The sequence below is a fragment of the Ovis canadensis genome, chromosome 2 (genome assembly GCF_042477335.2).
Source record: "Ovis canadensis isolate MfBH-ARS-UI-01 breed Bighorn chromosome 2, ARS-UI_OviCan_v2, whole genome shotgun sequence".
Classification (NCBI taxonomy): domain Eukaryota; kingdom Metazoa; phylum Chordata; class Mammalia; order Artiodactyla; family Bovidae; genus Ovis; species Ovis canadensis.
The window spans coordinates 153,741,301-153,756,106 of NC_091246.1; the positions used below are offsets into that span (position 1 = coordinate 153,741,301).

At 35.6% G+C, this 14,806-nt stretch overlaps 1 protein-coding gene across 4 annotated transcripts in view; it reads right to left on the reverse strand.

The window, feature by feature from the left end:
- PSMD14 (proteasome 26S subunit, non-ATPase 14) overlaps nt 1–14,806 on the reverse strand; it is a 103,648-nt gene that overhangs the window by 11,309 nt on the left and 77,533 nt on the right. For all 4 annotated transcript variants that reach the window (XM_069574346.1, XM_069574349.1, XM_069574348.1 and 1 more), the window contains 3 exons: nt 14,453–14,560; nt 8,198–8,272; nt 2,086–2,211 (listed from right to left, as the gene is read on the reverse strand). In XM_069574346.1, the coding sequence (XP_069430447.1) occupies nt 2,086–2,211; nt 8,198–8,272; nt 14,453–14,560 (309 nt within the window). The remainder of the gene's footprint in view (nt 1–2,085; nt 2,212–8,197; nt 8,273–14,452; nt 14,561–14,806) is intronic.

Sequence of the window (14,806 nt, forward strand, 5' to 3'; positions counted from 1 at the left end):
TCATGACATTCAGCTGGCTTGGGGTAACATTTCTTTGTATTTCCAAATCTTACTCATGCTTTAAGGTCTAGTTCAAACATTATTATTTTCTAAAACAGCATCCTGGGTCCTTCCCAGCTGAAAGGAAAAAGCTTTGAACCACAGGACTTCACCTGCACTTCTCTATGGCAGTGTTCTCTACGTTCTAACTTGAATGGGTATACAAATTTCTTGGAAATCTTGTTAAAATGTAGATTCTGATTTAGCAGGTCAAAGAGCCTGCATTTCTAACAAGATTACAAGTGAAACTGACGCAGCTGGTCTGTGGAAAATTTGAATACGAAGGTGTTATCAAACACACCAGTTATGGTCTAGTACTCTGGTACTGCACTTTTCTTACTGCTCTTATTTTCCTAAAAATGAAGGAAGAATCCCTGTTTTCACTGAAAATTGTTCAGAAGATATTTGATAAATATTTGTAACCATAACACTGTACATACAGTATGTATATATGTTTTACAAATCACAGATTTTCGACCCTTTAATAGATCACAAGCTATATGTCCATGTACATAGTATGTATATATGTAACTGAAACAGAATGAAATCAAGTCAAATGAGAAAGAAAATAGAATATATCATTTGTAAAAGGGTAAATATTGTTTCATAGAACTTCTGTTGTAATCCCTGGAAAAGGGAAAGGCTACCCACTCCAGTATTCTAGCCTGGAGAATTCCATGAACCGTATAGTCCCATGGGCTTGCAGAGAGTCAGACACAACTGAGTGACTTTCACTTCACTTTACTTCTGTTGTAATATATACACATACGTACAAATACATTGCATGTACTGGGTTGAAATGTAAAATCTATTCTTTATATGGATTTTTGTCAAAAAAGTAGAAAAACACGTTATGAGTTGAACCATGTCCGCCCTAAAAGGATATATTGAAATCATAACCTTGGTTATAGCTTAGAATTATGCTGCCACAAGCCAAAGAATACCTGGGGACCAAGAGAAGCTGGAAAAGGAAAAGAAGGACGCTCCCCTGCTAGAGGCTGCACAAGGAGTAAGGCCCTCCCAATACCTTGATTTTGGACTTCGAGCTTCAGATTGTAAAAGAACAGAAATCTGTGAATAAAACATTATCGTGACCACGTATACTTGTGTGTGTGTGCGCATGTGATCAGTCTTTCAATCACATCTGACTTTTTGCAACCCTATGGACTGTACCCTGCCAGGCTCTTCTGACCATGAGATTTCCCAGGCAAGAATACTGGAGTGGTTTGCCATTTCCTATTCCAGGGGATCTTCCCGAACCAGGAATCGAATCCAGGTCTTCTATGTCTCCTACATTGGCAGGCGGATTCTTTACCACTGAGCCACCTACACTTTAGCGTACAATAAACATTTTTAGGAGATTCTCAAAAGTATCACTTTTCTTACATCCTCATATGAAGTGGTCTCCCCTTGCTCTTCTCCTTTATATCATCCTGTTCACTGTCTTCACAGCACTAATTATAATGTATTGTGTTGTGTTTATTTGTTGACTTTCTGTTTCCTCTGCCAGAAAATAAATTCCACGAGGATAGGTCTTATTTCTTACTATACCCCCAGAGCCTGACATCTATCTAACTGGTTTCCAATAAATACTTATTTAATGAAAAACAGGAAACTTCACGTTACGTGTTATGAAGTGTTAAATGCTGCTGTTGTTCACATCTCCTTGTTCCTCCTTCCCTTTCAAGAAAAAGTCCTCTGAGTAATGGAGAGATTTCAAATGTACAAGACCATTTTACACGGTCTACAACCGGGGCTGGCTAACTACAGGCCATGAGTCAAATCTCGCTGGATGCCGATTTTACTAAGACACAGCTTCACAAATTCCTTTGTGTATTTACTGTCTGTGGCTACTTTTACTCTGTAACCGCAGAGTTGAGTAGTTGCAACAGACTGGATGGCTGGGATGGCCTGTACAGCCTAAAATATTTACTGTTTGATCTATGAAATAGGCCACTCTGCTTTTAACTGTTTATATAATGCCTGATATCTAACTGCACATATTCTAAAGGTTATAAGAAATAAACGCTGAAAATAAGTTTTTACCTTATTGTAATTTTTTGCTAATTCCAACATCTCTTTTACCACTGATTCATTATGTTTACAGTGTTCACTGTAGTCCTGAAGTGTCAAACCTTCCATCCAACTCTTCTTATGCAAATTTAATAACATCTAAAAAACACAAAGAAAAATTAATTATGCTTCTATACTGAAGAAATTTCCTTTATGTCTTGAAAAACAACTTCACAAACAACTTTTGGAATTAATGAATTTAAATTTAATTTTATTAATTTAAATAAACCCTAAAGAGTATCCTCCTAAATCTATATTAACAAAACTCTAAGGAATACTCCAACCCCATGGCCTTTGCAGTCCCTCTGCCTCAAAGGCTGTTTTCTTTATCTTTCTATAGCTTACTTTTCTCACTTCCTTAGAGATAGATGCCACTTCTCACCACCTTATAAAAAAGCCACTCCACACTATCCTAAACATCTTTCTTTCCTTAACCTGTTTATTATTTTTATAACACTATAAACAGCTGAAACTTGTGTTTTCCTGTTTAGTGCATTTCTTTCTCACTAAAGAGAAATCAACAGGGCAAGGACTTTAATTCAAGATCACCAAGATCTAGATTCTAGAATCTAGATCATACTCTAATCATAGAATATAATCAATAAGTATATACTGAGTGAATGAAACTACTATGTTATGCATAGGATTTCTAACAGTTCATATAGCCCAGCTTTCAAATACCAAGATAAGGAGGTAAATGCTCCTATTTACTGAATGACTTTGTGTCAGTCTTTCTGAGCCTTTGTTTACAGTATCTATGAATTGAAGGCTTATAGATAATCTCCAAGTTTCCTTCAAATTTTAATATTCTGTCTATAACTTCTTAAATTTAAATTTTATATCAAAATGAAAAGTCATAAAACTGGGAAGAAAATCAGATTCATCCAGTTTGCAATCACATCAGCAAACTAGGATCAGATCCTATTAATGATCACGGAACTAAACACCTTAGCTCATTATTTCTTAAATTGGACTCGTAGTTCTGAGGACATATTCTTGGAAATTCATCAGTTTTCAAGTTCAAATTCCTAAGACAGTTTTTCTTAAAGTCCTATTCTATAAATAATGTCCTTCAGTTGAGGACTACCAGTGAAGAAGAAAAGTTTTCTAAATGATAAAATTACACAAGATCAAAAAAATGGTGGCTACAGAATGATTGATGTTTTCTTGCTATGAAAACCAGTATACTTTATTTAACTTTTTATTTTATATTGGGGTGTACCGATTAGATTCAGGGGAACAGCAAATGGACTCAGCCATATGTATACATATAACCATTCTCCCCCAAAGTCCCCTCCCATCCAGGCTGTCATATACCATTAAACAGAGTTCCCTGTGCAATACAGTAGGTCCTAGAAGCAGTATACTTTAAGTGAGATCCACAAGGCATGAGGCTCTAAAGACATAGTCAGAAGTGAGTTTAGTTTAAAAGAACTGTTTGCAGCTAAAATCAGTACAAAGTTTTCCTTATGCTGAAGAATAAGCTACAAGTCAAAATCATCTATGAGAACTTTCAAGACACAAAAGCTCCAAATTCCCTGATTGCTCCCCTAGGGCTCATGGAGGCAAGAGTAGTTTGAAAACACCTGGAAAACTCCCGAACATGTAGCCCAATTTCTTTGCTTCCCATCTACACCATGGATAATGTTTTAGAAAATACATCTTCAGGAAGTTTTGGTGCAGCTGCAACTACCAATGTTATAAGAAAGTGAAAGTGTTATTCGCTCAGTTGTGTCCAGCTCTTTGTGACCCCATGGACTGTAGCCCACCAGGTTCCTCTGTCCATGGAATTCTCCAAGCAAGAATACTAGAGTGAGTTGCCATTTCCTTCTCCAGAGGATCTTCCCAACCCAGGGAATGCTATAAAGCTATAAATGCTATATAGCTATATATACCAATGTTATAAAGCTACCTATGATTATTGAGAACAGGCTTTTTGTACACATCAAAAGCAAACCAAAAAATTTCCCAATGAGCAGAATATCCCACCCTGCCTGGACAAGGATTGCACTGGGCCCCTCAGGTAAGACTTGGAGTTAAGTATACAGGTTGGTGGGACAAGAATAAAGGCAGGGGCTTTTGACATTAAGAAAGCACATGAACTGAGCTATGCTAGGAATATAAATATACTATTAATTAATTATTTATATGTGTGCTTTTTTTATATCAAGGATGGTAGCTAAGGTATCAAGAATGGATACTATAAAAGAAAGAAGAAAAAGAAAGTCTGATGTAATTAGATGGATATTTCCAAACAGTTGGGTCTCAGATATAAGACTGACAATATATGTATAATATATTTATGTATCTGAATGAATTTTTCAGTTTGTGTCTGAGTGGTACCCTTCTACCCATGGCCTGCACCTAGTCTACATAAAATTAAAACAAGTGTTGAAAGTGTACTTTCAGTTATCAACTAAATCTACCAAAGCTGGTATGAACTTTGGAACAAAAGCAAACAGATGGAAGAGAGCTTTACGGCTCTGTGTCTCCCTCAGGTCAAGGAAGAACTGGCCCCCTGCAGCACCCCACTCAAAACCATGCTCAAGCACCTAGGACCTATGAGGGAGTTTATTGGTGGCTTAGAAGTTTTAAATCAATAGTTTATCAAACTTCAGAAAATCTTACATGGCACATGCTCCCCACAAAATATAAATGAGCCAGAAAACGGAAGTGATTTGGTTGAAAGAGGGAGTATTATAGGGAGCCCTCTTATTTCACCTCCCACACACCATATGCACTAGAATCCCTTCTAAGGTAACTCTGTGGGGAACACTTTCAACTAGTAAGAAGATCTTGTTTACTACTGATTACTTATCATGTTTGAACTTCAGAGTGCATGTAGCATTCAAAGCTTATTGCTGTCAACAGTACTCATGCTCTTTAAGACTTTTTAAAGTCTTTCTCAGAAACGCAAGAAGCCTATTTGGAGGATGACCAATTGCAGTAATAAAGAAAGAAAACAGCAATTCAGATTATAATTTTAAAAAGCAATAGGCAGAATATTTCTAACTAGTTGAGAGAAAAATGTACTCAAGATAACTCTAAATTAGTAGAAGCTAAAGAATGCTAATTTACCAAGATCCTAGGTAATTTGTAAAGTATCAAATTTTACCCCCAAAAGATGTCATTTTCATTATAGGGGACTGGAATGCAAAAGTAGGAAGTCAAGAAACACCTGGAGTAACAGGAAAATTTGGCCTTGGAATACAGAATGAAGGACGCCAAAGGCTAACAGAGTTTCCAAGAAAACGCACTGGTCATAGCAAACACCCTCTTCCAACAACACAAGAGAAGACTCTACACATGGACATTACCAGGTGGTCAACACCGAAATCAGATTGATTATATTCTTTGCAGCCAAAGATGGAGAAGCTCTATACACTCAGCAAAAACATGATCAGGACCTGACTGTGGGTCAGATCATGAACTTTTTATTGCCAAATTCAGACTTATATTGAAGAAAATGGGGAAAACCACTGACCATTCAGGTATGACCTAAATCAAATCCCTTAGGATTATACAGTGGAAGTGAGAAATAGATTTAAGGGACTAGATCTGATAGAGTGCCTGATGAACTATGGATGGAGGTTCGTGACATTGTACAGGAGACAGGGATCAAGACCATCTCCATAAAAAGAAATGCAAAAAGGCAAAATGGCTGTCCAAGGAGGCCTTACAAATAGCTGTGAAAAAGAAAAGGAAACACATAAGCATCTGAATGCAGAGTTCCAAAACATAGCAAGGAGAGATAAGAAAGGCTTCCTCAGTGATCAATGCAAAGAAATAGAGAAAAGCAATAGAATGGAAAAGACTAGAGATCTCTTCAAGAAAATTAGAGATACCAAGGGAACATTTCATGGAAAAGATGGGCTCAATAAAGGACAGAAATGGTATGGACCTAACAGAAGCAGAAGATATTAAGAAGAGGTGGCAAGAAGACACAGGAGAACTATACAAAAAAGATCTTCACGACCCAGATAATCACGATGGTGTGATTACTCACCTAGAGCCAGACATCTTGGAGTGTGAAATCAAGTGGGCCTTAGGAAGCATCACTACAAACAAAGCTAGTGGAGGTGATGGAATTCTGGTAGAGCTATTTCAAATCTTAAAAGATGATGCTACGAAAGTGCTGCGGTCAGTATGTCAGCAAATCTGGAAAACTCAGCAGTGGCCACAGGACTGGAAAAGGTCAGTTTTCATTCCAATCCCAAAGAAAGGCAATTCGAAAGAATGCTCAAACTACCTCACAATCGCACTCATCTCACACACTAGTAAAGTAATGCTCAAAATTCTCCGGGCCAGGCTTCAGCAATACGTGAACCATGAACTTCCAGATGTTCAAGCTGGTTTTAGAAAAGGCAGAGGAACCAGAGATCAAATTGCCAACATCTACTGGATCATCCAAAAAGCAAGAGAGTTCCAGAAAAACATCTATTTCTGCTTTACTGACTATGCCAAAACCTTTGACTGTGTGGATCACAACAAAATGTGGAAAATCCTTCAAGAGATGGGAATACCAGACCACCTGACCTGCCTCTTCAGAAATCTGTACGCAGGTCAGGAAGCAACAGTTAGAACTGGACATGGAACAACAGACTGGTCCAAATAGCAAAAGGAGGACGTCAAGGCTGTATATTGTCACCCTGCTTATTTAACTTATATGCAGAGTACATCATGAGAAACACTGGACTGGAAGAAACACAAGCTGGAATCAAGATTGCTGGGAGAAATATCAATAACCTCAGATACGCAGATGACACCACCCTTATAGCAGAAAGTGAAGAACTGAAGAACCTCTTGATGAAAGTGAAAAAGGAGAGTGAAAAAGCTGGCTTAAAGCTCAACATTCAGAAAACGAAGATCATGGCATCCGGTCCCATCACTTCCTGGCAAATAGATGGGGAAACAGTGGAAACAGTGGCTGACTTTATTTTTTGGGGCTCCAAAATCACTACAGATGGTGATTGCAGCCATGAAATTAAAAGACACTTACTCCTTGGAAGTAAGTTATCACCAACCTAGACAGCACATTAAAAAGCAGAGACATTACTTTGCCAACAAAGGTCCGTCTAGTCAAGACTACGGTTTTTCCAGTAGTCAAGTATGGATGTGAGAGTTGGACTATAAAGAAAGCTCAGCGCTGAAGAATTGATGCTTTTGAAGAAGCTTTTGGAGAAGATTCTTGAGCGTTCCTTGGACTGCAAGGAGATCTAACGAATCCATCCTAAAGGAGATTAGTTCTGGATGTTCATTGGTAGGACTGATGTTGAAGCTGAGACTCCAATACTTTGGCCACCTGATGCAAAGAGCTGATTCATTGGAAAAGACCCTAATGCTGGGAAAGATTCAGGGCAAGATGAGTAGGGGATGACAAAGGATGATATGGTTGGATGGCATCACCGACTCAATGGACATGAGTTTGGGTAAACTCAGGTAGTTGGTGATGGACATGGAGGCCTGGTTTGCTGCAGTTTATGGGGTTGCAAAGAGTCAGACACGACTGAGCGACTAAACTGAACTGAAAAAATGCTAATTCATCAAGATGCTAGGTAATTTTTCAAGTATCAAATTTTACTACTATAAAAAGGTGTACAAATTTAGATCTGAATATCTGAAAATCCTTAAAATGCATTTCCCTTTTGACTCACTCATCCTAAGTAACCATGATACTTTTTAAAAAACACAATACAGTTACAATCTAATTTATTCCTTTCAAATTTGGAAAGTTATCTATTTAGCAATTTAGTGACAAAAGGTCATTTTTATGGAGAAGATAAATTAATCAGAAAATCACAGACCTAGAAGAAAGATTTTTATAATTTATCATAAAACCAAGGTGGAATTTTTGTTTCCTACTTCTTCTAACTTCTTCCTTCTTCTAACATAGCAAGAAGTTAAAACTGTCTTTCACTTTTTCCAGTAAAATATTCCTTTATTTTATGCTGCAATTCAAGAGGAATGAAAAAACTTTTGAATACAATGAAAGAGGTCAATAATTTAAATTCAAATAAACCAGGTAATAGTTCAACTGTTTGAAATAGACATTTTTCCTTCTCAAAGGTAAAAAATTTAAGCTCACCTTCTGTTCCAATTCATTTTTCCGATAGTTAATAGTAATGGAGTAATAATGTCTGTTTAGTCCATGAATTAATGCCTATATAGATAAATGATTAGAAAAAGGACAAATCAGTATTTTTCATCTAATAAAATAAATACAGCTGTTTGAAAATATTGACATATCCAGTAGACAATACCTTTATATCTTCTAAACATGACTTTTTATCCAAAATAAATATTAAACTATTTTTTTCTCAGCTAAAGTTTAGGAGTGAGGTTCTGAGGTATGGGGCACACATTCTTTAAGGCATGAAATAGCAGCATAGATTCAACAGTTTTAGTAGCCTTGCTCAGAGTTAGATACAGTTTGACTTTATCATTATCTAACTTAGAAATTAACTATTCATAATTTAGAAATAGCACATAATTTATTAAGTCTAATTTTATGATCATCTAGGCAGTGGCTCTTTCTTACTTAGAAAAAAGCCTAAAAAGCTGTAACAAAATAATTGTTCCTTCACCCACAACATTAATCTGGAGTTTCCCTTTTTAATTCATTTCTAATATTTGAAAAGTAACTGTCTGCACATGTCTCTAAATTAATAAAATGGAATCTGTTCTGTACTGGATCTAGTGACAGGCAATCTCACTCAGCAGTACTTGTAGATATCACTTGGGCTAAATTTATATTTCTTTGTTAGTGTCCCTGTTAATCTTTCATACTCCCTGTGTTAGTTTTACTACTTTTATCCAAATACCGTAATTGAAAATCAAGTAGGTAGTGCCTTCAAGTTCAAAAGTGGGAATTTCAGCAGAAAAGTTGAATCTCTAAAATATGGACCTGTCTGTTTCCCTATTTGGCTAATGGAAACTTCTTTCCACTGTACTTGATCACCAAGAAAAACAGGGAAACCATAATAAAAACTTAAGCTAATGGCATGGTTTTATTAAGAAACAATAACGCTGCATGTGCTAGAAATGCTTCACAACTGCTTAAATAACTTAGCAGCAGAGGTTCAAATGAGGTCCAGAACAGTTTCTATGGACTCCTTAATCAGCCTTCCAAGACATTAAAGCACAGAAATATACATTGGATACATTTTCAAGTACAAAAACAAAAAGGGCTTTGGGGTTAACTCTCAGGAATCTAAAGATAAACTATAATTAGATTTTTATAGTGTAGTCTTAAGGTGTTGAGGCAAAAAAAGGGGGTAGAAAGAAAACATTTGATGAGCACCTGGCATCTGCTTTACAAAATAAGTCTTCTAATCTTCACAACAACCCAGTAAGGTAGGCTGGCTCCGTGTGTATTTCTGACAGATGAGGTAATAAGACACTAATCTCAATTTGTACTAGTTTCTACCTAATAAAAGGCAAAGCTGGGGTCTGAGCCTAAGACTTTTTGACTCCAAAGCCCATGTTTTTTTCTACCATACTATGATGCTACAGTATATCTCAGAAATTCTTAAATTCTTTGTACTTTAAAAATGAGAATGAAAACAAAGCATAGTCTTATTATTAAATTTTGCTAGCAAAATCACCCCACCAAATACTAACCCATTTTAGATTATGTACTGCAAAAATCCATTCTCATATTTCTAACATCTGCTATAATAAAACGGTTGACATGTGAAATTAAAGTACTAAGAGAATCTATTAAATCCTTATTCATTTCAACAATCAAGAACAGTGAGCTAAATTTCAGTGCATAGATATGTGTACTACTGAGGATCAAACAGTGGGGCTAATCAGTGCCTCCTTTAAATGGTACTCAACTTTATGCAAATTAGGAAGTACATCCTCTGGGTGGAAGAATTTAAAGAAAAGGTGCCCAAGTGCTCCAACTGTGTGATTTTACATAGTGGCCATAAAGCTAGTAATGGTATAGCCAACAGATACAGAAGTCAGCCAAATGGGTACCTACACACGTCCGCATTTTGGAGATAAACTGTACTGCTGAAATACACAGTTGAGAACTTGAAGGCACTACCTACTTGATTTTCAATTACGTTATTCAGATAAAAGTAGTAAAACTAACACAGGTAGTATGAAAAATTAGCAGGAACAATAATAAATATAAATTTAATCCAAATGATATCCTCAAACTATTTTCTAACTTCACTTACTCACCTGCTGCATGCCCCCATTACATTCATCCCAAATCATAAGTAAACTGGCCCCTCGGAGTCCTTCTTCCATATAAACCCAAAAGGCGCAGGCTCTTTTATTTAACTTAGTGAAAAATAAACTTTCTGAGATTCACCAATCTAGTTGACACTGAATTACAAGTTGTGGCAGCATACACCAAATATAAGATTAGCTCTACCAAGGAGGAGACTAGCCTCTTGAAAGGGCCAAGTTGAAAATGCCATAGTATATCAGGCCAACAAAGAAGTTACATAACCAGGAAATTTTGGAGAACATCAATACCTAGTTTTTAAATCTACACTTAACAAAACACATGATGGATTTAGGAAAATTTAGGCAATTCTTCAGTAAAACAGAATTTTGTCCTGAAGCTCATTCATTAATTATTTGAAAACTCCAACAATTTCTCATAGAAGCACTATTAAAAAGCAAGGTTCTGTTCTATACTGTTTATATTTCGGGCTGTCAGCTATCAGTGGCTGATCTGGGAAGCTAAATCACCTTTTAGAGCACTGTTTCTAGGACAATACATTTTAGAATTACTCAAATGGGACTTAGCTTATTTGCTTCGTGGATATGCTGACCCTTGTTTTCTTTGCTCAAAAGCTGTCAAAAACTTTCAAAGAAGGGAGTTCTTCCTAGGTTGAGACTCAATATCACGTGTAAGATGCTATTTATTTTAGACAAAGAGTAATCTGGAGAAGTAACTAGACAAAGAGGAGTTTTGAGATCCCACTGATTTGACTTTCAGGTTATTTCTATATTTAAGTTCATCTTTAGAGTAGAGCTTTATAATTTTGTTGGTATGACAGATCTGAAGAAAAGTACACCAATAATCATTATGGTGAAATCATACTTTCTGGCAATGTCTAGACTACTCAGGAGAAATGAGAAGTTCTAACTTCATTTGCTCACTGTGTGGAAAACAGGCATATTATAAAACACACAGTTTATGAAAGGTGTAATAACGTATTTATAGGTTCTTGATAGGTTAAAAAAAAGTTTCATGCTCTTAAGGCGTATTTATTTAGATCTAAAGATAATCTGTTTGCCTTATTTTACACTGATAAACTGAAACTGTGCTGCTAAATATCATCCATTAAATCATACTTTAAAAGGAAGCTTTCTTTATATAAATAAAATAACTGAAAAGAAACAAAACATGTGTTTTGTTCCCTTTTGGGTGGAGGACTAGGCTCCAAATGGCAAATGCAGAAGGGATAACTTTTGCTAAATACTTTTTCATAAGTTTTGAATTTTGAGCTGTATATATATATTATCTATGCCAAAATTAATGAATTAGTGAATCTTCTAACTATAGTATAAAAGGAGAAGCTCTGCTTAGAGTTCCTACAACTCACTAGGTAACCTAGGCAAATCACAAATATGCTGGGCTCAAGTCTCCTCATCTACAAAATGCCCACAATGGTTCTTTCTAGAGCAACTGACTCACAACTGCTTAACAACTACTGAAAATAATGTTTTTTGAAGAGTTTAACTCTGTTAGACAATAAAGTTGTACTCAGAGCTACACTTAAGGGGCTCACAATCCTAGTACAATGCATCTATGCATCAATAGTTAGTAAATTTCCATGCAGCTGACAACCTTCAAACAAACTGTGACCTTTAAGGACTTGAAATGATGAACAATTTTTAGTGAAACAGGTTTAATAAAATAAATGTTTGCTAATCCTCAATTCTATACATTTGACAGTACTGGTCAAATGTTCCACATACAAAATAGTATTACAGTTACGAACATTAACAGGAAACTCTACAGTATAGGCATTACACTTTTCACTCTATTGGAAATGACTCTATTAATGACTTCTCTTATTTAAAACATGAAAGTTCATATAAACCTTGTCTATTAGCTTTGTTTTGTTGTCGATGCTTCAACATTGCTATTAGTGCTTAAAAGTAACATCTTCTAAAAGCAGTATGTTTCACTGCAAAAAGTTTAAGAAATAAAGAGAAGGAAAAACAAGAAAAAAATCCATAATCCTATTACCCAAAGGCAATCAATACTAACATTGTGGTGTAAATACACACACACAGTTTTTAATATATATTTTTTCAAAGAGGAGAACTTGTATATGTGATTTTATCATCTTTACCTTAACGTATTTTGAACTTTCCTCAATATATTAAATAGTAGTTTACAATATAACCCTAATATTATAGTAAAAAAATCAGCAAAGCATTAGCAAACACCAGCATGAGGGCTGATGGACCTATTCCTACTACCTGTAAGTTGGTTTAGGAATAAGATCCCTCTAAACACAAACTAATTTTCCTCCAAAATAAGAGGTATGGCCTTTCTGAAAGGTTTCTGATCCCTGAGGTACAGATTCTGCCAACACATCTTAAAATTCTATTATGAATAACACCATTCACTTCAAGTTCTTCTAGGCTGCTTTCTTTCTACCTCGTCTTAGAAAACTAAGAAGTTGTATTAAGGTGTGCCCTTGTTCTGTCAGTTTTTCACTTGACCCCATTTGAGTGTTTTAGTACTGGAATTGTCTCAAAACTGCAAAGCATTCAGATAGATATCTTCCTGATGGGCGCTATATAAACTGTAAAATAAATATATTTACAGATTTTAATTGGAAGGCAAAACAAGCTAAGAAGAAATGAAAAACAATGATGCTATAGCTGTTATATACACAGGTCCCTTTAACTTCAGTTTGGAAAGCTTCACAAGGTTCATCTTAAATTACAGTTTATCAGGTAAAAAATACAAACTGGATTGATGCAAAAAGAACCAGATTTTAATTATTTAATTACACTCAATTTTTAAGGTTAAACAGCAGTATTTAAATTTAAAAGACAATATCTGCAACAGGTGGCTGTTGACTTGCAATTAGTAGAAACTTCTGGCAGAAACATACCATGCAGTAATCACAATGATCTTAGACTGTGAGATGCTACTTAACCTTTTGCAAAAAAATAATGAAGCAGTATGATGCTATGGGGGTTTACAAGAAAGGTCATTATCACAGGCTAAACTCGTCCAGTAATATATTCTCTTGGAACATGCAAGCATGGGCTTGTCTGTACCCAATCAAAAGCGCTAGTAGCTTACTTCATACTCATTGTACTTTGTAGTTTTCTCTGATGTCTGAAATAATTTTTTCAAAAGCAACACACCTCAATCCTTTGGGAAAAAAATTTTTTCACTTTGATGAAGGCTTCAGATGAGTGATTGCTGAAAAACTAAGCATCTGAAAGTATAAAGTTATCAAAGTATAGCCAAGCTTAACCATGGCTAACTGTCAAAGCCACAACTCCCTAAAGACAACCACAGGACAGAGCAAGGTTTCAGAAGCAGAGCAGCAGTAGCTACTATAATGCCTCTGTCCTGTGTGTTCTATTTAACCGAACATGGTATTCCTGTCCTTTTAATTAATCTTCAGAGAAGCAATTAACTATACAGACACAGGTTGTGGTGCATTTAAAAACATATTAAAATAATTTTTGCAGACAATAAAGATTTGTGTAAAAACAATGAGGTATGTGAATGATACAAAGAAAACACTAATCACTCAGGAGGATATTAAGTGTCTAAATAACTTTAATAATATGCCTGACATTACTAGAAAGAACAAGATACAAACTAATCAAAAGCAGTATGTAGCTGTGTCTTGTATGAATTGTTTTAAAAGAAGGGATTAAGCAAAATAAATTTAAAAAATATTTAAGTACTATTTAGGAACTGCTTCTGGGAACCCCTTAAAGTATACAGCAATTTACCATTAGGTATTAAAAGTCTACTAACCAATCAATAATGATACTATGATACCTAACACACTCCACTTAAACCCCTATCAGTCCTTTACTACATTGTTAACCAACAAAACTGTAAGGTACTCTCAAGATTAAGGATCTACTATGCCCCCCAAAAGGATGTCCTCAAACTGTTAGCGAAGTTTAAAGACATCACTAAAAGCAGACTCATATACAACAAATCTAACTTTGCAAAACTATTTTCATAATCTCCTTTTAAAGCACAAGAAAAATTAACTGCAAAACAAATTAAAAGACTAAGTATTGGATCATAAACTGGTCATTTATAACAGGCTTTTAATATGTAAAACAGTTTCAACATATAATCAAATACAGGCATTACCTGAATAGACGGCTTGTTTAGGTGACCCAGATTTGAGGTTGTTTGTCTTGGTTCATGTCCTAAGACCATCATATTAGCATTGATCAATCTGAAGGCATCAATAACAACCTGTAAAAACAAGGTGTCAGGTCATTTCTTTTTTAAAAAGCAAGTGATGATGTCAAGCAACAGTGGACAAGGCATGATCAACTTGCATCTGTTTCTGGCCTATTTCCAGAAAATCATTTAATTATAATATTAATAAAAAAGAACCCCTGCTGACTGTGCCATCAGCACACCACCCTCTATCTTGTAATGTAAGGTGACACCAATTATTGCAATTTTCATGAAGCAGTAAAGGAAAATATTAACTTT